Raw genomic sequence first — 26,122 nt, 5'->3', positions numbered from 1 at the left:
TTTGCAGAGCACTGTTAGTTGCAGGACAATATGAAAAGTATCTCTAAACAGATATGATGCCAACAAGAACAATTAACTTCTCAAGGCAAAACACTAAGTAACACTGTCACCTTGGTTAATAGGGATGTGAATCGTTTTTTGACGATTTAAAATATCGTCCGATATATTTTAAATCGTCAAAAATCGTTAGAAGCACGATACAATAGGAATTCCCCCGATTTATCGTCAAAAATCGTAAATCGGGGGAAGGGGGAGGGGGAGGGCGGAAAAACCGGCACACTAAAACAACCCTAAAACCCACCCCGAGAGTGGTAGCATTACTGATTGGCTCTGATTTGGCGAGTTCAAAGGGGTGGAGACAATTTGAGTTGAACAATTTTGATTGGTGTAGCCCGGTTTAAAAGGACGGAAGAAGAGGGACGATTTAATTCCGTTTGATTCACTCGATGGCAGCGTTTACTCTGATATGAGGTGTCGGTGTTTGTTTGTTTTAAAATGGAAAGGTAAGGTTCTTTGCTTGTCATGCACGTTGGTACTTTCTTGAAGAGAAGTTCATACATTTTGATTTTTCTTGAATTGTCTTATTCTAGTTTAAACGCATTTGAGATGTGGTGTTCCATGCATTTGAAATGATTGAGACGCTATGAAAAGAGTCGGGGATGTGCCAAGCTGTACGTCTGGGTAAATTCTTTGGGACGTGCAGGTATAATAGCATGTTGAAAAAATTTTTTCATAAGTGTTAATTTAAGAAAAATGTATTTAATTAAAATGATAAAATTATGAATTTTGTTAAAATATTTTAGAACGCCCTGTGGATAGATGTTGGATATATGAGCAGTGGGAGACTGTTTGAATAAGCTCTCCTGAAGAAGCCTGAGGGAAGGCGAAACATGTAGAGAGAATTAAAGAGAGATCAAGAGGAGTGGCGTTGTAGTAACGCAGAAATACATGTGCAATGTGACTCTTTCTGCTTGTAAAACAATTTGTATCTACAATTGGATAATTGTTAAGAAGAATTTGTATTTGATGTTTAACTTGAAAGTTTGAAAATTGTTTTATAAGAGGTTGAATGATTTTTGTATGAGTGATATGTAGGATGTATGGATGAGTATGATGAAATAGGTTTTAATCAAAATATAATATCTATTGTGTGGGGTATTATGGATTAAATGTGGGATGTGTTTTTGATATTCTTCACCAATAAAGATTTAAAAATTAGAGTAATGTCACAATATATTTATTAGCTGTCATATGACAGGGCAAAGGTAGCGCCGGGGCCATTTCTACAATGCACCGCAGGCCCGAGAGTAAAAGATCACACCGGGACCCCCGCTCTGGACCCCAGGTAATTTAAGGCATTTTGGGGGGGTTCGGGAGAGTGGGGGATTTATTTTAAAGGGTCGGGGTGGGTTTTAGGGATGTTTTAGTGTGCCGGTTTTCCCGCCCTCCCCCGATTTACACGATATTTACAAAAACAAAACCATGACGATCCGATTCCCTCCCCCCCCAGCCGAAATCGATCGTTAAGACGATCGATCACACGATTCACATCTCTATTGGTTAATCTACATTCTCAAACAATTGAGCATAATCGAGAGGACATTACCACCACTAAAACTGTGCTGAGTGAAGACCGCACTTTTATCCAGCCCACTGAAGCACTCACCAATGACTTGTTTAGAGAGCTGGACATCAGCATGAGTAACTTAATGAAAGGACAGATTCCAACCTATTTAGTCTCTCCAGATATCATTACAGATGCTTTCGCTAAAATTACCCAGAGTGACATCGAGCCTATCCAGGTCCAGATTGCTTATCACATGGGTAATGCTATAGCTCTATATGTGGACACTGAGAATATGGAGGTTGCGTATGTGTATTGTGGTGACTTCTGAAATCAACCACTGAGGAAGCTGGGAAATGTATATAGACGTTCTGCAATCACACTCTTATGTGCCCAACTGCTCAAGGAGCAGTTGGGCACATAAGAGATGGGTTGTGGTGACTAACAAAGTTGACCACCAAGGCTGCTGGGAGAAGTATGCAAATATACTAAACTAGTACCTCCCAGTCATGGTGTTTTGGAGTGCTCTTCTCTGCTGCTGCTGTCTGCCTGCAAGTTTCATTAAACTTGGATAGAAAACCCCAGTTTTAGAGCCCAAAATAGGATGCATTGCTTCCCCCATATAATGGAAAACAAATGAACAAAATCAAATAAGAGGACCAGAACTGATCGAAATGAATCATGCAGGCAAACAAACAAAATGAATCAAACAAACTATTTTTCCATGCACATGCATAGAAATAACTATATAAAGTTATCTATTATATAAATAAAAAATAGTATAACTGTTAATGGTAAATATTTTTTAAATACTTGTATACCTGAATTTTGTCACCAACTGCTCCTGTTGGATACCTGGTAATTTGGGTTTGAAATATGGGGTTGGAGGTATCCCAGGACACGTTCTCGGCTTATAAGGAGAGTCGCATTCATCCAGTTTCACGTGTTCAAACTGTGGTGATGGGAAGGGTTGGAAGAGGTGAAGCTTGTAGTTCACACGGAGCTGAAATTATATATAAAGAGAAATAAATAAATACATGTAAATGAAAGGACATTTTAAGAAGTAGTGTCCATTGTTCCCTCTAAGCTGAACAGATATATGGCTGCCCACATCTTTTATATCTCCGCATAGTGGAATTTGGTTGCCTTATAGTTCCCACTTCCTAGTTGCCTGCCATCAATCTGCTGAACCTGTATGTGAGTCCTTCTACTCATCAGCCTCCTGTAGCCAATCAGCTGATCCCAAGTGGGTCCTCTGACCTTTCTCCTATAGTTTGCTGAATCAGAGGGGTGTCTGAGTAAGCACTTTCTCTGGACAAGCAGGACAACAATCACACTAATGGGTATGTCTTCTAATGGTGTTGAGTCAGGCACTGATCTCTCCTAGACTTTTCTTCAGCATGCTTGGTAGATTTGTTCCAATAGCCACTACACAAGCCTTGCCCCTCCTGCTCATTCTTTTTATGTCTGACATTCTGAACAGTTGGATATCTGCTCTCTCCTCTTTGCCACTGTTATACTATTTAATGTTGGAAGAAAACAGTTCACGCAAGAGCGTCCACCCCTTCAAACTGTGCACTCCCTGCTTAAAAAAGATGGTGAGTAGGGATCAAAATTCCCTATGTCTTTCAGAGCTTGTGGCAGCATGTCTCCCCAAGCCCGTTGCCATTGTGAGATGAAGGTGGGTATGAGGCCCTGAGATCGAAGACTACACATTCCAAGAGGAAGTATCTGGATTCTACAGACAACTCCTCCAAGTGCCATAAGTCCCTCAGCTCTAGTAGCTGGGACAGTACATCTTAGGCACCCGCCTACTTTGTCACAAGTTGTGGACCTGACCAGGAACCCTAACAGTAGACGAACTTCATCATCCACGCATGTTTGTGGTGCCGAGAGTGATTCTGGTTCCCCTCCGGGGACTTTGTCACCATGCCATGCTAGACCCACTGTGTCACCCTACACTGAAGGCACAAACGCCATGGCACTAAAGCATAGCGCTGACTCCAAGGCACCAAAGCGCACCAAGGCGCCAAATACAAGGTACCAAAACATGGCACTAATCACAAGGTACCATGGCACCAAAACAGAGCACTGATGGCACAAAACCATCCACTTCTGCTGCTGCTTCCACAACTCAGCTAAGGAGCCAACAGGCATCTTGGGAGTGCTGCACCAACCCTGCAGAGCCCAAACGCAGCACTGCTATTAATACCCAGAAGCACAGCGACAAGTCTTCTGAGGTGCTGAGTGCATCGGCCTTCTCCAGACTTGCTGAGCTTATGTTATCAGTGGAAACTGTGTTGGAAACTAGCGTGCTTCTCGCTGACCCTCTACTGGAGTGGATAACACACCCTCACATGCTTTCAGATTCTTCTATAGTTTCTAGCCCAGCTCATTCACCTCCAGTTTCTGCTGCTGCTCCGGACCTGTGTGATCCTGTCACTAAAGCCAACTGGGCTGCATTCCTGAAGTAATATATGAGAGGCCTCGCTCCTCCTTCGGGAGGTATACCACCAAGCAAACCAGCTACTTCAGGCAGGGAATCGCTGACATTTCTACAGCCACTGTCTCTTCCTCCTTGTCACTGCTCTCCCTTCAGACTTGCTATATTCTCCAGTCTACTCTGATACCCTATTTTCTTCAAAGATTTCTTTGTCTTCCTCCCCAGATACCTCAGGGGGCTCCACCCCACCGGATGAGTCCACATACTCCACTTTCCTTACTAAGATATCGGAGATGAACGACTTTAATTTCCTCGGAGAAGATGCTCCCAAATCTTATGAGTATTTAAATTTCTTCAGCTACCAAAACGCTATCAGGCTGTTCCCATACAAGACGCCTTTTTGAACCTTCAGCATACGTTGTGGTCTCTGTCCTTTTCCAGCTTGGCTGTCTCCAGAGCCATGGACTCCAAGTACAAAGACCAACCTTACCCCAGACATTCCAAGAACCAAATTCATCTGGATTCTATCATCACTGAAACAGCTCTCTTGAGAGCCAAATGTTCTTGGTCATATGCATCTGCTCCACCCAGCAAGGAGCTGAAATTTCTCAATGCTACAGACAGGAAGATCTTCCAATTAGCTATGCTCATTTCTCGAATTGCAGCCCACCAGGTACAGATGGCCTAGTATTTGTTTAACTTTCTGCATAAACTTGAGGATATCTCCCATCATATGCCCTCTGATCTCCTTTCAGAGGCCCAGCAGCTACTAGCTTGAGATTGCATTAAGCATCTTATTAGATCCTCTTATGACATTTTCAATTCCGCTTCCTGGGCCTTGGCCATGGGTATTTCCACTAGAAACATCCAGATTGCGCGAGGACATCCTTGAAAAGTTGCCTGACACCCTCTGCTTGTGCAACAGCGTTTTCGGTGACAAGGTCACAGAGGTTATGATGCAAATAAAGGAGCAGGTTTCTGCCATGCAGTCCCTGTCTGCCCCATATTCCTATCAGTCTCAAATTGCTCTGCTACCTATTCATTTCAATATAAACCTTTCTACTCTTCATAGATTCTAATTGTCCTATTACCAGTACAGGCCACACAAAGTGTAACGCTCAACTATTCTCTATTAAGCCTCCTCATTCCTGGCAGCACAACTGTCCAGACAGCGTGCCAGAGAGGCCACCATCCAGTGCAAGAATCAGCACCAGTTGCTTCTGCCTCTCGCTGGCTATGGATAGTTACCTTCTGCCTCCAAATCCTTGTCTGCACTTGTCTGACAGAGGGTGTCTTCAGTTATTTTTCGGAGGCTTGGACTTACATAACAACGAATAAATGGGTCCTCAGTATTGTTTCCAAAGGCTACTTTTTGAACTTTCTCTTTTCACCTCCACTATCCCCTCCAATCCCTCACATTCCATTGCCATATGAGCTTCCCATTCTCTGCCGGAAGCTTCAGCATCTTTCGCTCATGAAGGCTGTGGAGCCAGTTCCATAGGATCATGTGGGATCTGGGTTTTATTCCCACTTTTTTTGATCCCGAAGAAGACCAGAGATCTTCATCCCTCTTGGAATTTAGGGACTTCAATTCCTTTCTCCACCAGGAAAAGTTCAAGATGAACTCCCTGACTACCATCTTTCCATTGCTTCACCAGGGGATTGGCTCATGTTACTGAATCTGAAGGATGCTTACAGTCATATCCCAATTCATCCCTCTCACTGACAGCTCTTCTGCTTCATACTACAAGGCTGTCACTTCCAATTCCATGTCCTTCCATTTGGCCTCTCCTTCACATCTTGAGTATTCATGACATGAAATATATAGTGGTGATGGCCACTCATCTCTGCAAACAGAACATGTTGGTGTTCTCCTGTCTCAATGACTGGCTCATATTGAGTGTATTCTCCGCCACTTCACAGTCCAACACTGCCTGCATTGTTTGCACCATGCATTATTTGAGATTTGTCATCAACTTCATCAGGTACACTCTGGTCCCCTTTTAGTGACTAGAGTTCATAGGCATCCTCTTGGACATGACCTCGGCAAGGGCATTTCTGCCCCACCAGAGAGGAATAGATCCTCCAGTGCTTCATCATCCTCCTATCCACTCGTCAATGGGTGACTGCCCGAATGTTCCTTTGGACACTGGGTCATATGGCCTTGATGGTGCATGTGGTCCCTCTGGCTTGCCTGTACATGCATCTCCTCTAATGGCTTCTCTGGGACCACTGGAACCAGCACCTCCATCCCTTTTCCGCAAAGGTTCCTATGCCTGCCCATCTCCTTTGGGAATTTTTACTGGTGGATGTTGAATTCATATGACAGCCGCAGACCTCATCCTTACAACAGATGTATCACTCTTCAGTTGGGGAGCCCATCTGCTTTACCCTTCCACTCAAGGGTCCCTGGATGTTGGCAGACCATCACCTCTACATTAATCTTCTGGAAAATTCACCCAGATTTGTATGGACAACATGGTAGCCATGTTTTATCTCAATAAGCAAGGGGGTACAAGTTCCCTATGCCTCTGCTGGGAAGCGTTGTCCATTTGGCATTGGGAAATTCCATGCAACATCTAGCAATTCCACTCAGTTGGCCGACTCCCTGAGCCATCAACTATAGCCCCAAGAGTGGTCTCTCCATCTGGATGTAGTTCATCAACTCTTTGCCCATTGAGGACAGCTGGAGATTGAACTCTTTGGGACAACCAAAAGCTCCTGTACCTCTGCTCCAATTGACCATAGACTCTTGCTGTAGCACCTGCTGCCTTTGCAATTTCCTGGGGAGCCGGCCTACTCTATGCCTTTGCACCCTTTCTGCTGATATACAGCTTGCTTCTGAAAATACGCACTGTCCAAGCAAGAGGGATCTTTGTTGCCCCTTCTTTGCTAAGGCAGATGTAGTTTTCTTGGCTTCTCTGCCTGTCATCAGGCCAACTATTCATCTGCCCCTCCATCCAGATCTACTCACTCAAAGGTTGGGTTCCCTCATCCATTTGAATCTCACTACCCTAGTGCTGACCACGTGGATGTTGCCGGGCGACTGAAGTGCATGACCCTTCTTCAGGTTGTCTTGCTTGCGGTCTGTAAACTGTCCACCAGGAAGTTGTATGCCAGCAAATGGACCCGGTTTTCAGTATGATGATCCACTCGTCATCTTTCGCCATCGCACTGCTCCACCCAGTTTCTTTTGTGGTACTTGCTTCATCTTTCCAATGCTGGTCTGAAGACCTCTTCTGTCAAGGTCCATCTTTCTGCCATTTCTGCTTATCTGACTAAGTTGATAGACAGCTGGTTTCTTTAACTCGTTTTGTCTCCCAATTCATGAAAGGCCACTTCAACTTCAAGCCTCTGATTGCCACATCCCCTGTACAATGGGACCTTTACTTTGCTTGACCAGGGTTCCCTTTGAACCCTTGAACACCACTTCTTCTCATCTCCTTTCCTGGAAGGTGGCCTTTCTCGTTGCTGTCACATCAACAAACATCAAGCATTTGTGCTATATCCTCCCCCTATATTCAATTCTTTCGGACAAGTTTCTTCTCTGAACAAATCCCAAGTTCCTGCTTAAGGTTGTCTCATCATTTCACTTGAATCGGACATTGTCCTCCCTTCTGTTTGCTCACCTCCTCATGCAGATTCGGAGACTACTCATTTACATATCCTGGATTGTATCAGGGTGTTGAAAATCTACCTCAGCTTCCCTCAACTGACTAAATTGACTTTGCAGCTCTTTGTCTTATATGATGCCAATTGTTTGAGAACCCTGGTTCTCAACCAAATCATTCCTTGTTGGATCACCAGCTGCATCAGTTTCTGCTATTTCTTGGATGGAGAGGCTTGACTGAGTCACATCACCACCCATAAGGTCTGTTCCTGGGCTACGACTGCTGTCTTTAACAATTTGAAGCCCCTTATGGACATCTGCAAGGCTGCCATGTGGTCATCCATCCATATTGTCACTCGCCATTATTGTTTGGACAGAAAATCATCAGCTGATTTTCACTTTGGATGTACTGTTTTACAGACTGTTTCTTGACTGTATCCTTTGTATCCCTATAGTCATCCTACTCCCTGCTACTTTCCGCAAGAAATAAAACAAAACAGTGGTATCTATGACCTCTTGTTGTTTTGGGGTTCTGGGAGTTCCTCGGGTTCTACCATTCTCACTGAACCTTGCCCTCATGGGTCAGCATTGGTCCTGGGTGTTTTCCTGTTTTTGGGGTGCAGTTGTTTGCTTTTGGTTACTGTACCCTCAGCTGGGGAATCCCATTAGTGTGATTGTTGTCCTGCTTGTCCACAGAAAAAGCAAAATTGTTCTCTTGAAACAGATGTTTTCCTAGAAGAGTGGGATAATCAGTCACACATTCCCTCCCTCCTCCCTGGAAAGTATTGCTCTTTGTTTGCCTGTGTTCTCTCGCTCTAACCTGTTTCTCTTCAGCTACACATGTGACTGAGCAGGAGGGTCATGGCTTGGACATTGGCTATTAGTGTGAATCTACTGCTCATGCTCAAGAAAAGTCTAGTAGACTGAGCTGGGAGAGATCAGTGCTTGACTCAATATTGTTGGATGATGTTCCCATTAATGTGACTGATTGTCCTGCAGTCCACGGAAAACACTTGCTACAGGTGAGCAACTTCGCTTTCTTTCCTAGCTTTCTTCTACTTGACCCTGCCTAAGGCCAATCAGCTGAGTCCTGTGGCCTTCCTTGAGGTGGTGGAGGGAGGAAGTGGAACTTGTTGCTTGAATGTTAAATTAGTATCTCTTGCTGCTAGATATGCAGAAAAGGATGAAGGAAACTGGGGCGGCTTGTGTGCTAAGAGAAGAGGTGTGGCATGTATGCCGTGTAATGGATGCCGGGGAAGCGGGTAAAAGAGGCAGGGTGTAGATGCTGGGGAAAGGGAGGATTGAGGAAGGGACACATGTTCAGTATGGGGAAGGAAGAGGGCAGATGCTGGGGTTGGAGGGAAGGGGCAGGAACAGATGCTGAGGGAGGGGGAATTGGCAAAAGACAGATACTGAGGAAGTGAGGAAAATGTGGGGAGGGAAAATGGCATGGGTGGGGAAAAGGGCAGGGGGCAGATGCTGGTGGAATGTAGGAAAGAAGCAGCGGATAAATGCTAGGGGAGGAGAAATAGGCAAGTAGCAGATGCTAGGAAAGGGGGAAAGGGCAGGGGACAGATGGGGTAGAAAGGGAGAAAATGCAGGGTTAGTGGAATCAAGATGTGAAGAAAAGGGAAGGGGGCATTATAGGGATGAGATGGAGATGGAAGAATAGGAGAAGGAGATGGAGGGGATGGCAGTCAAAGAAAAGAAATGGAAGTGCAAGAGAGAGGAAAATGGCGTAGAGTGAAATGTGATAAAAGCTTAAGGCGGCGAGAGAAGAGATCGTAATGAAGGAAGAGATGAAAGCTGAGAAAAGAGAGATGGAGAGAATGAGGGAGTAAGGAAGAAAAAGACAGAGATTGGGACTACAGCACTACGGGATTGTGGCACTACGGTAGAAAGGTAGAAAAAGCCCACCACTGGGGGGAGGAGTAGAAACAGCACATGATGTAGACCACCTTCCCCCAACACTCCCCCAAACATTCACACACATGCAAAGTTATGTGTGCAACAGTAGATCCCCTCCATAAAAAATTAGAGGAAGCATTGCAAGGGAGAGCAGAGTGGGAAAGAGCAAGCCCCTCTACTGCTCTTAGCTGAAATGATGTGCCCAACAGCAGTGAACACCCATACACGCAGTCCAAAAAATTAGAGAGGACATCGTATCTGCTGTTCATTTACTGCATCTTAATTGCGTATCATCCTAAATACTGTATAATATAATCATATTATATTATTATAATCATTATATATTATATATTTAATATATTATATATTATAATATTATATCATTATTGTTTGCATCCATTCCCTGTGGGATCTGATATATTACTGCAACGTTGTATTATATGATAGTGGGTTGTAGTGTATCGCTACAGATTGTGATTGTATCCATTCTTCTTGGTATATTCAGCTTTTAGACTGAGAGTCTCATCGTGATGATTTGTTAAATCTGCCTGGCAACTAATTAATTAGTGCCTCAATAGATTTAGAATGCAGAGCAGTAGTTGCTATATTGGTCCAGGAATATAATATGGATTCTCTGCATGTTCTGATACTTGGACTAACATAAAAATTATCCAAGGGTAATGGTGCATATGGACCACATAGAACAATTTTTTTTTTTTAACCATTCTTTAGATGTGCAAATGAGTTCTGGAAGGAAATGAGCACTTGATGGGCCCTATCCCATAATTCAAGGACTAATGCGAAAGAAGAATACAAATTACCTTGTTAAATAAATAAATCATTTTGGTGAAGCAGCTGCTGCGGGTCTCTGCTGTGGTTGCCTGTTTATCGATCCAGCGATGTAGAATTTTGGCTTGGTAAGAATCCAGCCTGTCCAGGAACACGTACAGACCGACCAATGCAGTCACATCACCGGCAGACTGCGCTTTGTGTGCACGGACTGTCAAAATTTGCCTGCCCAAACCAAAGAAATTATTAGCAGTGGCGAAAAGCCTCCAGAGGCAAAATGCATGTATTTTACTCCCAAAATGATGCAGAAGACAAGCAGAGAGAGAAAGGATGTTGCCAAGGTATATACTACTGTACTGCACCACCTCTATTGATAAAATCGGAGATGTAGCCCAGGATAGCTAAAACTGTCTTTGGCCTGTAAAAATGACTCTTATGTTGGGCTGACTGATAGAGCTGCTCTGTGTGGACCAGGAGGTTGCTGTTTCCAGCTCGACTCAGATATATTTCTTCACATTATGCATGTGGTGATGGTAAGGATGAACCTGTGGGGTTTAATTTTAAGCAGGAGGGGAGAACCTAGGTGAATTGTTGTGGGAATGATTTGCATTGTTAAGGTGCTGCTGGTGGGCTATGTGTATTTTTTTTTGTGCTTTGGACAGGTCCATTAAATTAAACAGACAAACTATCCTGCCCAGGGATAGTCCCATATTTTGGTTTAAAATATTTCTTTATTTTCTTCTGAAAAAAAAAAATCTAATCAAATGCATTTTAATAAGTTTCCAATATGTCCTTCAAAATAGCACCCTAGTCTAGGTTTATGTGTACGCCTGGGTTGGGGGTTATGTGTGTTCTTATTGGATTGTGTTGTAGGGGTTGTAACTTTCTAACCATGTGCAACTAGGTGTTCATACCATGCATTTGTACAGGGAGGCACACCTTGGGGGGCAGCAGCAGCAGCAGCAGGAGAGCCCATGGGGCCGCCAGCAACTGAAGAAGAAGAAGAGAAGCCACAGACCACCGGTGGAGCTCAACACGCTGCCAGCCGAAAATAAGGAGAGGCCGCAGTGTTTCCTCTAATCTATGTGCATGCACACCTAACACACAAACCTCCCCCCCCCCCGGGTGTACACAGCTCCCCCTTCTCCCCAGCGCAGGAAGGATGGTAGGACTTGAGGGAGCTCAATCCACCATGGCCTGAAGAGGATGGGAGGCCAGTGGGGCCTATGGTAGAGCTCATCCCACCACGGCCGGAAATGAAAAGGAGGCCCACTATAGCCCGAAGAGAAGAGGAGACCATGAGTGTGAGAGCCTTGGTGTATGTGTGTGTGTGTGTGTGAGAGAGAGAGCCTGTACGCATATGCGTGTGTCTGAGTGAGAGCCTGTATGCAGTTTTTAAAAATATAGATTTCTGGAGAGATCACGTGATGCAGTGAGGGAGGAGGATGTAATCCCCCTTTGCTCAGCACCGGGCCTACTGCACCCGACCCCATCTGTCCCCCTAAAAGCCAAATCGTGAGTCTGATTGTGCGTGGCATTGTAGCTGGACGATCGGGGAACAGAAAAAGAAAGGTATGTCCACCCGGCCGGTTAAAAAAGACAGAGAAAAAGTGAAGGCGCATCAGAGGCCTTCAGCTGGCTCAGTCATGGCCACCAGTCCTGCGCCCGAATCACGTTCCGTTGTGGCACTTGCCGATGTCAAAACTGCGGTGCTGGAGGCTCTGGGACCCGATATTAAAAATATCTCCCTTAAAATCACTGAGATATCGGCGAATATGGGGAAAATTGAAGCGCGTTTTTCAGAGCTGGAGAACCGCATGTCTGATGCCCAAGATAGACTCCAGACAGCACAGGCAGATATCATGGCGCTTACAAGCCTTGGTAGTAAAACAGGCAGCCCGGATTGAGGATTTGGAAAATCGCTCACGCAGGCCGAACCTGCGATTTGTGGGGTTGCTGGAGTCCCTTGAGGACAAGAATCTACCTGCAAAATTGGAGGCCTGGTTAGAGCAGGAGCTGGGCCTAACGCGAGCACATGGCAAGCTGCGTATTGAGAGGGCACATAGGCTCGGGCCTCGAGTGGTAGTGGCAAAAATATTCAATTATGCCCACAAGCAAGAGATCCTTCAGGCGGCGAGAGCGAAGCGAGAATTGTGCTATGAAAATGCAAAGATCCTGGTGTTTCAGGATTTCTCTGCGGCGGTGGCTGAGCAGCGCAGGGCAATGGCTCCTGTTTGCACTCAATTAATAGCCCAGGGAGTTCAGGCTACACTTCTTTACCCTGCTCGGCTGAGGGTCGCCACAGCTAAAGGTGTTTCCTGGTTTAATTCTGCTGAGGAGGCGAAGGCATTATTTAAAACTACAGCGTCAGGACCCAACAGTCCACAACCTGCGCAAGCAGAACCCTGACATTTAGCACTAGTTTTGTGAGCAAGGAGGTTTTTTTTTTCTTTGTTTTCTACTAGTGCAAATGAGATATGCACCAACTAGCTGGAGAGAGTACATGGTTTTTTGTTTTGGTTTTTTTTTTTTGCAGCCTAGCAGTCTATCATCAGCTACAGAGCAATGTGATTGCTTATATTGTTACTTATGGTACAGCTTGTCTGTCAACCTAGGGCAGCTCTGTTTTCTGCTCCACTTACACTATTTTACCTCTGTGTAAACTCCGATCAGCGCAAGTGGACATTTGACAGTGGGCACTGGTTCTGTGAGCGAATAGTTGTTTTTTTTTATTCTGTTTGCTCCTAGTGCTACTGAACTATGTAACAGCGAGCCGGTGAGAGTGCCTGTTTTTTTTTTGTTTTTTTTTTTTTACAGCCTAGCACTCTATCACCATTTATTTACTTATTTATTTATTTTTAATTTTTATATACCGACATTCTTACATCAAATGCAAATCATACCGGTTTACATAAAACAGGAAATATATTTCCATAGTCAAATACAATGAACATTTATAAAATTTCCCCTCACCTCCTGATGTTAGTTTCCTTTTTTTTTGTTTTCATGTTGCTGTTAACTTCTTGCGGGGGCCCGAGGATGGATATGGGTGTTTATATTGCCAGTTAGAGTTCACTGAGCCAGTTAAGTTATGGCAGCTCTGTTTCTACTTAAATTGACCTTTATTACTTACGTGGAAAAAAAAAAAGTTTTATAATAGTTTTTAAAAATGAAGTGACACGTTAATGTGAAGTAAGGCATTTATCATCTCATTTATTATAAATGAAGGGGAGCAGATGGGGTCAAGATGGGGGGGGGGGGTGAGCCAGCATGGTAGTGGTCTTGGTTGGGGAAACAATGGGGGGATAGGGGGCCAGGAGGGGTTGGGAGGGAAGGAAGACAAGGGAAGTGGGGGGGGGGGGAGTAATGAGTCATGTAAGTGTTCATAGTGTGATCTTTGATATAATTTTTCACCAGGTTGATGCCAAAAGAGTTTGTCCGGGGTGGACAAGGAGTGGGGAGTCCCGGCTGGGAGGGCTCACCCTGTGGATTAAAACTTGTGTCTATACTACACCTAATCTTACAGAAGGCAATAGCTAATTTTGACACTCGCTTAGTTACTTGGAATGTATGCGGGATGAATTCACCCATTAAGAGATCTAAGATTTTGTCTCTTTTAAAAAAGAAAAAAGCCAGTTTTGCATTTCTTCAAGAAACACATCTTAATGATGCAGAACATGAGAAACTGCGGAGATGCTGGGGGGGAGAATTGTATTATTTTTCCGCCACAACTAAATCAGCGGGAGTGGCTATCCTAGTCAATAAGAATGTACCTTTCCGAGTACATAGGGAAATTAAGGACCCTATGGGACGGTATATTATATTAGAAGCAAATATACATCAGACTAAGGTGGTTCTCTGTAAATTATATCACCTAATAATTATAGTCCTAGCTTCTTCAGACAACTGTATCAACTTTTGGTACCGCACCTGGGAGACTGTATCATAATAGGTGGAGATTTCAATACAGTACGGGATCCTTTCCTGGATAAATCTCCTCCACAAAAAACAGACTCAGGATGTGGTAAAGGCCCATCCTTTCTGGAGCATTCTTTACACCTGATAGGGGGGTTATTCGCGCCGAGCCTATTTTGCATAGGCCCGGCGACGTGCGCAAGCCCCGGGATGCGCGTATGTCCCAGGACAGGGGCGTGGCCAGAGGCCTCCGTAGGGCCTCTAGGCCGGGGGATCGCACGCTGGCACTTGGCTGGCGCGCGCAACCTATACCTGCCCGGAGGCAGGCGCAACTTGAAAAATAAAGGTTGGAGGGGGGGGGGGGATTTAGGTAGGGCTGGGGGGCGGGTTAGGTAGGGGAATGGAGGGGAAGGTGGAGGGGGCGGAAGGAAAGTTTTGGAGCAGCCTCGGAGGGAACAGGGAAAGCCCCTTGCGCGCACTGACCCCGGATTTTATACATGCACGTGGCTGCGCGCGCATGTTATAAAATCTGGTGTAGATTTGTGTGCGCAGGGTTGCGCGCACAAATCTACGCTCGCACGTAGGTATTAAAATCCGGCCCTAAATGTTCAAAAAACGCATATCCATAACCAGCATACTAATGACACGTTTAACATAAGGCCGTTATTTTGAAAAAGGTAGTGTTACATGCATGTGTTTAGCCATATAAGAGCCCGAAATTCAATCCCAATTTATGTGAGTGCCTTACGTTTGAAAATTGAGTTGGTTTGCATGTTTTTAAAAGTATATGTGCAGGAGAGATCACGTGATGTGGTGGGCGTGGTAGGCTGCTGTCCTCCGAACTCCAGCTGCCCCCCCCCCGGCAAAATCTTACACCATCCCACCTACATCGCGATCTTTTTAGCTCCACTAATATCTTTTTGCGTATTGGATTCGCTGGTTTGCGCTACAGAGCTACTCAGGGCAATGTATGGCTACTCGAGCGATTCGAAAGGAGAAAGAAAGGCTGAGAGCTCCTGATGAAAAAATGACGACCGTCTCTGCTGCGGACGGGCTGCCAGAAGACGTATCCCTGGAAGACAAGATCTCACATGCGGTTGTGTCGGCACTGGATGTCAGACTTCATCAGCTTTCTGAACAAATTGCTGATGTTCGAGCCTCCCTCACAGAAATAGACACACGTACTGAATGCCTCGAAGGCCATGTAGGCCTTGTGGAAGACGACATTGGGGCCTTGGAAAAAAAAGTAGAGGCACTCAAGAAGCAGGCGAAGGCCAGCGAGGAAAAACTGGATGACCTCGAGAATAGGTTGCGCCGGAGCAATTTACGATTTGTCGGCTTCCCCGAAGAGCTTCCAGATGCGGACCTACCTCGAGTATTAGAGGCTTGGCTACTCCGCATTGTGCCGTCTCTGGCTTCTCCATCCGGGGGCTTACTTGAGCGGGCCCACTGCCTGGGACGGAGAAATGAGGGAGAGTCGTCGGGCAGGCCAAGAGTGATCATCACACGTTTTCTTCACTTTGCGCATAGAACCTTGGTCCTCCAACATTACAGGAAAGCCCGGGAATTTCATTATGATTCTCACCGCATCCTGGTCTTTCAAGATTTCTCACCGAGGGTTTCGTCCCAATGGAAAGCCTTTAATGAAATATGCTCTGAGCTCGTGAATAAGCAAATTCGTTTTGCTCTTCTTTTCCCGCGAAACTTAAGATCACACACCTCGGTCAAGTCAAGCTTTTTGATTCGGTTTCGGAAGCACGCGCTTATGTTCGCGACCTCGCCGGCCCTGCATCATCAGTTACCCACTGAAAATGCCAGCTTACCGAGCAGAGCCACCTACAATAACAGGCCGCTTGTCCTTGTATTTCTCGGTCCCTGAGCTTCTGCATCTGGCACCCACAGCTGGGACCCACAGCGCCTAAGGACAGTAAATTCAGGTTTGCCTCATGACTGTGTGATCTAGTTGTGCACTAGCAGCACAGTACTCTCAGTTGACTTTTTACAGGGTTGTTTTCTATCTGTTCTGTATTGGGTACCTAAAGGCATATATTTTATCTCAGCAGAACCAAGATACTAGGGAGAATGTGGTTTTCATTCCCTATTTTGAAGCGCTGGGGGGGCAGCCGAGCACATGGTTCCATCTTAGTGCTCTTCATCCCAGTAAGGGACCTTACTGCTATTAAGAGTAGGGGCCCTGAAAGGGGAGAGACCTGCCTAGAGTTAGGTCTCATGTCAGCCTTTGAATTATGATCATGGGGAGGGGGGGGTGTTGGGGGGGGGGAAAGAGGGTATGCCTGTAGAGAACCTCAATTTCATTACTTCTTGTGTGCTAATCATGTGGAGAGTGTTGTATTTACCTAAAACTCCTTTTTTATTCCAGCAGGATTTCAAGAGGCACAGAGTCTTGTTGGGGGGGAAGGAGGCATGATGCATTTATTGGGTGACGATTTGGCGCGTTACATGCTGTGAAATCTTTTTCTATGTTAATATGGCTATGGACATAGTGACATGGAATGTGGCGGGACTAGGCACACCAATAAAAAGGGAAAAGGTTTTTGCTCGTCTTAACAGACTCCATGCAAAAATAATTTTTTTGCAAGAGACACACATGCTTTCCACTGAAGTCTTAAAGCTACAAAAAAAGTGGGTGTCTCAGCTCTATTATGCCCCAGGGACTTCAAAAAGTAGAGGGGTGGCTATTTTGATTCACCAAACTACTCCCTTTCAATTGCAGGAAACTGTGAAAGATTTGCAGGGTCGCTATATACTGGTTAAGGGCACTTTAATGGGCTCGCCATTAATTCTTGCATCTATATATGCCCCCAACTCCTATGACCATATGTTTTACACTGCATTACTTTCAGACCTCTCCAAATTGGGTGATTACCCTATGATTTTAGGAGGTGACTTTAATTTTGTTATGGATCCAGAGTTGGATAGGCAACTGTCTAGGGGGGGACAACTTAGCAGTGAGCGAAAGGGACCCAATTTTCTATGTCGTCATTTAAAGTTGCTGGATCTGTGATGGGTACTCCACCCAGGTGCCCGGGAATTTATGCACCTTGCACGGGCTCACTCTACTCAGACTAGAATAGAATAATCCCCTGCTTCTTTTCTATGCTCCAAGTTGTATTACTCCCTTGTTTTATTGTAACTGCATACCTTAGCCTCCTCTTGTTTAATGTTTTATTATTATTATTATTATTATTATTATTAAGATAAATATTAGTTTTTACCTTTTTTGTTACCTATCCACTTGTTAATTGTAAACCGACATGATGCGATATCTATTGTGAATGCCGGTATAGAAAAACTTAAAATAAATAAATAAATAAATTACCTGCTCATATCTGAACTACTCTTTTCCAAATTTACAGATTGCTCTATAGAAGCCTTGGTAATATCTGACCACAGCCCGGTGAAGGGGACTTTCAGCACTGGTGGAGCCTCCCCTGGCAATCAGTGGCGACTACCTACTTTTCTGTCCGGAGATCCAGAATTTCCAGCTTTTCTAAAACAAAAATGGCAGGAATTTTTGTCGCATAATGCCCAACATCTAGCGCAACCTACACTTTTGTGGGAAACTGCAAAATGTGTTCTCCGCGGGGACATTATCAGCTATGCCACTTATAAAAAACGCAAAATGGATAGGGACATCATTTCCTTAGAGAAACAACTAAAGATCCTTAAAAAACAGAGCACTCCTGCCCCGGGTGCCACTCAGACCAATACATTATACAGGGAGAAACAGGTGGCACTCAATACATTGTTGCATAATAGAGCTGCTCACACTCTGCGCCATAGACAATTCAATTTTTTTCATCATGGCAATAAAGCTGGCCGCTTGCTAGCCCATCTTCTTAAAGCACAAGATCCGTCCAAGTACATAGCAAACTTAAAGAATGCCAATGAAGACACAAAAACTGCATCCGCAGATATCGCAGATATATTCTCTGAATATTATCAAGCACCTGGCGCAAGAAAGGCCAAGCAACCCTGTCAAACCCGTGTGACGCGGAGAAAGCGTTTGACAGGGTTGCTTGGCCTTTCTTGCGCCAGGTGCTCCATAAGTTGGGTTTTGTGGCAGGATATTTGACTATATTACTTTGCTGTACACTAACCCCACTGCACGGATTCTGGTGAATGGTGACCTATCAGGGGAATTCAGTTTACAGCGGGGTACTCGTCAAGGATGTCCCCTGTCCCCCCTTCTTTTTATTATGACGGTAGAACCACTGGTCTCCACTTTGAAGTCGACCCCTGAAGTAACGGGCATCCCAGTGGGAAATAAATCTTTTCTTACTCTTTTATATGCTGATGATATATTGCTCCTTTTGTCCAATGCTAGAACGGCCCTCCCCAAAGCTATAACTATCTTTCACTCATATCAGCTTTTGTTGGGGTTCAAATTGAACTTAGATAAAACTAAAGCTTTGGACATTCTGGGGACCCTAAAATCCACATTGGTTGATTTCCCGGTGAAATGGGCGACTTCTACAATTAAATATTTAGGGATCATTATTCATGCTGATCCCAAACAGTGGTACGGGTTAAATATACCCCCCACGATAACTAAAATGGTGACCAAATTGTCAGGCTGTAAATCTCTTCCGTTAACCCTCCAGGGCTGTATTGCAGTCCTTAAAATGGTGATTGCGCCACAGCTGTTATATAAGCTTCTTATGCTGCCATTTATGGTCCATGTTAAAGATAGGTGCACTTTGCAGAAAGAGATATGGACCTTTATATGGAAAGACAAGAAATCCCGGTTGTCCTATGCCACGATGATGGCACCAAAATCCCAGGGAGGGTATGGTCTGCTGAACTTTTACTTATATTCTCTGGCCGCCAATCTCCATTACTTGGGGGATTGGTTGTTTGGTACTTCAGAATTCACCGATCCACAGATGATCAAGGATCTGTGTGCTCCCTTAGACCCGAGATATGCACTCCATGCCTCAACTTCCACTTATCAGCAGCTAAACTTAACCTACATAGTAATCAAAACACTTAGGAGGGTATGGAGATTTACCCGCAAGATCCTCGGTTTATCCCCGTATATTTCCCACCAATACCCTATGTGGGGTTCCTCCATAACTTCTTTGTCCATCCTTCCCTCACACCACCAGTTTAACGTAGCCCATAATTGGCCTTTGGGTGATTTGCTGGACTCTACTACAGGACAGGTATACTCTTTTAACCAATGTCAAGCTATCCTGGGTTTTGGCCCTCATCACTTTTTAATATATGGGTATTTACGGGAAAGCTGCTCTGATCTTTTACAGAAAGCGGAAGTGGCATTGATAATCCCAGTTATACTGTGTTAACCACATGCTTTCAGATTCGCAAGGGCTCATTATCTTGTTTGTATGCTTTCTACAATTCTACCATACCTTGTCAGGTCTATAGGAGACTGCTTCCCCTCTGGTCTAGGGATTGTCAAGAGGAACTGGATGAGCGGATGCTTAAGAACTCCTATGTTTCTGTTACCTCACTCACTAATAACATTGCGCTCCGCGAATTGCAGCAATGGATATTTCATCGCATTGTTTATTCCCCAGCTCACGCTCATCGTATGGGGGCTATAGACTCAGCTCGGTGTCTCAAATGTCCGGAGATGGATGCCTCCCTTATTCATTGTCTTTGGGACTGTCCCACCATCAAGGTTTTTTGGAGCTCAGTCCAACGCCACTTATCGGAAGTAATGGGTTCAGACATAGCTTGGTCTTGTTTATTTTGTCTTCTAAATAATGATATAGGAGACGCAAGTCTGAATGTAGACAACTCTGGGTTTATCTCCAAAGCCTGCTTAATAGCTAAGAAGTGTATTTTGCTTAAATGGCTGGACACTGCACCCCCAACCAAAGAGATGTGGATAGCTCTTTTGACGGAACTTTACCAATTGAAATATGGATCCAAGTACAAGTGTTTCACCCCACGGAAGAAGCCACTATTCAGGAGATCTGGGCCTGTTATTATAAGTCACTATCATCAACAGTCCGCCATCTCGCTCCTTTAGATGTTTGATATGGTCTACCAACTGGATCATAAGTTTCAATGTCTGAGCAGCTGAATATTTGATTCTTTATTTGTTTATCTAATTGTTTATTTGTTTATCTAATTGTTTATATGCTTTTCTGTTCATTTATGTGCACCGTGTCCCCACTCTACCTGCTATCTGCTATATGAGCTAGGATATATGCTATATGACGCTGTTTCTTGCTGGAGGTACCACTCAATTAGTGCTTGAATTTTTTCTGAGGTTCTCTACAGGGAGGGGATGGGGAGGGAGGGAGTGTTAGGGTTCACAAGTTTCAGGAAGGAAAAATGGAAAACTGGGGACTGTCACTGGTTTTGTGTGTTATTTTGTTCAGTTGTATTGTATTGTGGCTGATTCCCAATAAAAAAAGCATTAAAAAAAAAAAAGTATATGTGCATAGCTTTGCAGTTAAAAAATCTCAGTTGATCAAATCAAGATGTGTGAAGAAATACTTTTTAAACAAAGTGAATGACCATCATATTGCACAATAGGATCACATCATTTAGGGCTGAAAATGCTGCCCTTTTAAGTGCATCAATTTTAATCATCAGTCATTCCAGAAATTAAATGCACAGATTAAAATCCACCAATGTACAGTCCAATATTCCCCTTTTTAAAAAAAAAAAATTTTCAGTGTATAAATAACTCAAAAAACACTTATCCGTAAAGTTATTTTTAGGAAGCCAAAGGGATGCTGTATATAATCAGTTCCACATTGTAGTTGAACTACCCGATGTTGCAATGTTTCAGAAGATGAAATTTCTTCCTTCTTCAGGGGAACATAATCAAAAAAATAAAATCAGCAGAGCCCCAATATCTGCAGAAAAATATAAACAAAAAATAGGGAAAATAATCAAAAACCCCTTTTTACACACATCGATTGAATTAGGCAATAAGGAAAAACTAAATAATAATAAAAGATTCCTCACAGTCGCAAGAGATACATGACAGCTCAAAGTAGACACTGCTTGAAATGTTGCAGGAGAAGAGCTGCCCATATTGGGAGTTATAGAAAGTTAAAACTGATGCAGATTATGTATAAAAAGGAAACATTACCACAATACCCAAACTCATTGCTGTCAAGGCGCTCATTTTTAATCTCCCTGCATCTGTGCATTTAATTTCTAGAATGACTGATGATTAAAATTGATGCACTTAAAAGGACAGCATTTTCAGCCCTAAATGATGTGATTCCTATTGTGCAATATGATGGTCATTCTCTTTGTTTAAAAATTCTTTCTTCACACATCTTGATTTGATCAAGTGAGATTTTTTATTTGTGTTGATTTCCTTCATTCTTACAGTTTTTGGGTTTTTGGCTCTTATAGCTTTGCAGTTAGACATACTAGTGAGAATTTACTCTTTGGTGTATTAGATGCACATATGCTGTCATGATTTATGTTTGAGAAATAGATTCGATCTGGTTAATTTTTTAGATGGCTGATCTTCCTTGACTTGGTGAAGTTAGTTTAATCATTAAGGATTTGTTTGTGATAAATTGGTCCTTCTATCAGATTTTATTTTGAAATGCTCCTTTATTGTTTGAGTTATTACTTGTCCAGCTTTCTAAGACAAAGACAGTCTGCTCTGGGTCTCTCTAGTTTGATTTTGGTGGGGAAAACATATGATATTTCATCCCCACTCTTATCAGATAAGATTAATTTAGATTATTTTTGTACCTAACATTTTGGATAAGGCGGAAGGAAATGTATTTCCTGAACAAATGAGCAAGGCGTGTAGCATCAGAATCAAGGATCTTCAGGATAAGGTCCCTTGCCAGAGTGTGCAGCTGAGAAGGAAGCACGAGCATCCTGCATGCTTTGCTGAGTCTTTCCAGGTTCTCTCTCTGGGACTTCACATCCAGGAAGTACCGCTCCTCTGTCTCTGCCAGTTCAGCAGGCAGCCAGTCCTTTACTTCCAGCTCCTGCATACTCTTCTGGAGCTGCTCAGTGGTTAGAACCTTGGTTTCCAAGGTGACAATGCTCCTGGGGACTTGCTGGTCTATATCACTAAGTGGTAAGTGATGCTCAACTTCTGGCTGCTCTTGGAGCTTCTCTTGGTGCCAAGTTGATTTATCCTCAGATGGAGGTCCAGCAATTTCCTGCAATCTTGGCAGCTGAGATATCTCTGAGCGTTCTGGAGGTCCAGCAATTTCCTGCAATCTTGGCAGCTGAGATATCTCTGAGCGTTCTGGTTCCACGGAAGCTGACAGGGACTCAAGTGGGGACACTCTGTGAGGAGATTTGAGTTCAGTAGTTATTGACGTGATAGAGGGTTTGCCTAGGAGAGATGACTCTAGCTGCTCAGGAAGCATGGGGGATACCAAATCTTCTACCATCGGCTTTGTTTCCTGAAGTTCTAGGGTAGACAGTGGAAGACCTGGAGTTATTGGCTCCTGTTCTTTTAGATCACGACAAATATTTTCTTTGATTTTTTCCAGAATTTCTTCCATTTTTTTCTCAGTGGTGTTGTAAAGATTCAGAATCAATGCATTCATAGGAAGCAGTTCCTTGGCCTCTAAACTTTTGTCTGAAGGCTTTTTGGTGGTTTCAGCTTTCTGATCCAGAAAAGAAAGGATTGCCCTTTGAAATTCTTCTAGAGCATGTACAACTAAATCTTCTTTGACTTTGTCAGTAATCTTTTTGTCACTTTCATCCTTCTTAAATAACTTCTTGAAAATAAAACCTCTATGTAATTTGCCTACACGCTTTAAGTATTCAAATCTGGCAGCTAGAAGTAACTTTCTTTTTTGAATTTCACTTCTCTCATCCAGAGACATCTCTGCATCACTTTCATCCCCCTGGAATCCCATCTCATCAAGCATAGTCTGTATCTCACTATCACTCTTTATGATTCCCAACTCTGTATCCTCTTCATCTTCAGGAGTTTGTGTGGCTCTGTCGATCCTCTGGATTTCTTTTCTATCATCCAGAGCAGTCTTTGGGGTTGTGTCAACCCTCTGGATTCCCTTCCCATCATCCAGAGCAGTCTTTGGGGTTCTGTCAACCCTCTGGATTCCCTTCCCATCATCCAGAGCAGTCTTTGGGGTTCTGTCAACCCTCTGGATTCCCTTCCCATCATCCCGAGCAGTCTTTGGGGTTCTGTCAGCCCTCTGGATTCCCTTCCCATCATCCAGAGCAGACTCTGGGGATCTGTCATGCTTCTGAGGTCCTTTCTTAGAATCCAAACTTATACTTTTCTTTTTTGAACCCTTTTGGAATCCTCGTTTACCCTCTCGAGCTACCTCCATGTCACTTTCATCTAGAATAGTCTTTGCCGCCATTTCATCCTTCGTAGCTGTCTCTATCTGGCTTTCATCCCCCTGGGGTACAGTGCTGAAATCTTGAACTTGCTTTTCCTGACTTTCAGGTTTTTTGAATTCGCTCTTGTCATCCACAGCAGTCTCCTCTTCAGGCTGTTGCTCCCCAGCAATCTTCGGGTCACTTTCCTGGTCACTTTCATGCTCTGTGTCAAATTGGATTTTTTTTCCTTGGGGCTTTTTCTTTTGGAAGCTCATAATTAACTGTTTCTCACTGTCAGTGGAGACACTGCGATATATTTGCTCCAGCTTTTCTTTCTCTTCTGCTGCCTTCGCTGTCTTTATGTTGAGAAGAAGCTGCTTGGTTTTTGTCTCCATCCCTTGCAGTTTAATCTGCAGCAGCTTTTTGTCCTCTCGGAGATCGTGCAAGTCTTTCAGCAGGCCCATAAGCTGATTTTTTAGCTTGGACTTCTGAGTTTTCTGGAATATTATCTCTGTTTCGAGGCCATGATACTCCTTCGACCGCACACCAAATGCTCTGCTGAGATTTCTGATCATTAAAGTGTTGCACAAATAGATGCTGCCTTGCTCTTCACTGCACTGTGGAGAGACCGCGATGTCCTGCAACACCTCATAGAGCTCAATAGCCGTTGAAATGGCTGCTGCTTCATTCATAAGCATTTGCTTAGCACTTGGTGGATGTATGGCTTGTATTTTCTTCAGATGTGCCGGATCCACTGTGTTTTCCGGAGGACATGTCTGTAGATCATCTACTGGAGAAAGCAGAAATACAAAACAAAGCTACTCTCAGTGTCAGGTGGATTCACTCCTTATCTACGCATACTAATAAATAATCAGAACTTTAAATTAATTTCTGTATCCCTCAGTGCATTTTATCCTAATTACATGCATACATACTTACAAGCCTTTAGCAAAACTTCTCTTCTCATGCATTATATAATGTTTATATCCTACAGGGTTTTAAAACCACTGTTTTAGTACAGTGAAGAATGTGTGAGAATAGATTAGTTTTAAATATCCAGAAAACCGCATTATTATGGAGAGGAAGATGCATGCCACTGCATAGGTATGACACATAAGAATATTAAAGATAAAGATATGCCTTTACTAAAGGAAGGAAGAGATCTAGGAGTAATTCTGGTTTCAGGTTGAAGCTGAATGTTAAAACAGTGGCTAGAGCCGGATTTTTTTAAAATTAAAAATAGTTAGGCAACCAAAAAACTGGGAGGTCAATATTCAAAAGCCATTTAGATGGATAACTCACAATTTATCCATCTAAATGGTGAGTTCTGCCATATTCAACCACTTATCCAGCTATAATTTAGCCAGATAAAAAGGAGAAATTACTACTTACCTGATAATTTCCTTTCCTCTAATGAAGGCATAAGTGTGTTATGCACCTCTAGCAGCAGGTGGAGATGGAGTAAAAGCTGACGTCACGGACATCTAGCCTTGCCCCGACATCAGCCCCCCAGTATTCACTTGAAAAGGCAAACTGTAGACAAACTGATAATTCTTGAATATGATTATTAATAATCAATCACTCATGCTTCCAACCAATAGGGTACATTGAGCTCAGACAAAACAATGAACAGTTACTAAACTAAGGGGCTGGTGAAAACACTTACCAGTCCTCCAATGAATAGCAGGAACAGCACTCTTCAACATCCGCACCTAAAGGGCAAACCAAAAGCAAAAAATCGGCAGTTGAGGGAGGGTCGGGGATTGGCCTGCCTTCCCTAGAGGAAAGGAAATTAAAAGGCAAGTAGTAATTTCTTATTCCTCTGCATTCAGGCAGGCCAATCTCCACTAGTGGGATGTACCAAAGCTACTCCTGAACAGGGTAGGAGATTGCCTGTGGTCCAGTCAATAATGCCCACATGAACGTTACGTCCTCCCGAGCCTGAACATCCAAGCGGTAGTGCTTGAAAAAGGTGTATAAGGATGACCATGTCTTTGCTCGGCAAATCTCAACAGGAGACAATAATCAAATCTCCGCCCATGATACCCCTTGAGCCCTCATGGAATGTGGTCTAATCTTCTTCAGCAAAGGAATCTCAGCATCCACATAGGCAGCCATGATGACTTCCTTAACTCAACAGGCTACAGTTGCCCGCTTCACCCGTTCACCTTGTTTACCTCCACCATGGAGCAAACTTCCAAGCAGATTTAGTAAACTCCAAGTTACACATCAGATGCCGCTAGACCTCCAAGGTACGCAAAAGACATTACACGCTCTCATCTCAGTCCCTGTCCAATATGGGCAGGAAAATAAACTGATTCATTTGAACTCCAAAACCACTTTCAGCAAAAAGGATGGCACAGTCTGAAGTTGTACCACTCCTGGAGTCACACACAGAGAAAGCTCACTGCAAGAAAGAGCTTGCAGTTCAGAAACCGACGTGCAGAAGAGCTTGCCACTAGAAAAACTGTCTTCAAAGTAAGGGTTAGGAGGTCAGCGTTTGCTGGTGTTAGGGGGATAGCCCACCAGCCAATCCGTAAGCCTTTTCAAACTACAGCATTGATGTGGACCCCTGTGTGGTGAGGCAACAAGAAGCACCACTGATGAGCAT

At 43.9% G+C, this 26,122-nt stretch overlaps 1 protein-coding gene across 2 annotated transcripts in view; it reads right to left on the bottom strand.

Moving 5' to 3' along the window:
• The window catches only part of FAM186A (family with sequence similarity 186 member A), a 160,105-nt gene that overhangs the window by 42,012 nt on the left and 91,971 nt on the right, over nt 1-26,122 (bottom strand). Inside the window, exons 4-6 of one of the 2 annotated variants that reach the window (XM_029595003.1) lie at nt 21,949-24,301; nt 10,347-10,539; nt 2,386-2,567 (exon numbers count right to left, since the gene is read on the bottom strand). In XM_029595003.1, coding sequence (XP_029450863.1) covers nt 2,386-2,567; nt 10,347-10,539; nt 21,949-24,301 — 2,728 coding nt within the window. The remainder of the gene's footprint in view (nt 1-2,385; nt 2,568-10,346; nt 10,540-21,948; nt 24,302-26,122) is intronic. The other variant, XM_029595004.1, reaches the window with a different exon arrangement.

This window comes from Rhinatrema bivittatum, chromosome 3 (assembly GCF_901001135.1).
Source record: "Rhinatrema bivittatum chromosome 3, aRhiBiv1.1, whole genome shotgun sequence".
Classification (NCBI taxonomy): domain Eukaryota; kingdom Metazoa; phylum Chordata; class Amphibia; order Gymnophiona; family Rhinatrematidae; genus Rhinatrema; species Rhinatrema bivittatum.
This window is presented reverse-complemented; position numbering and strand designations above follow the sequence as displayed.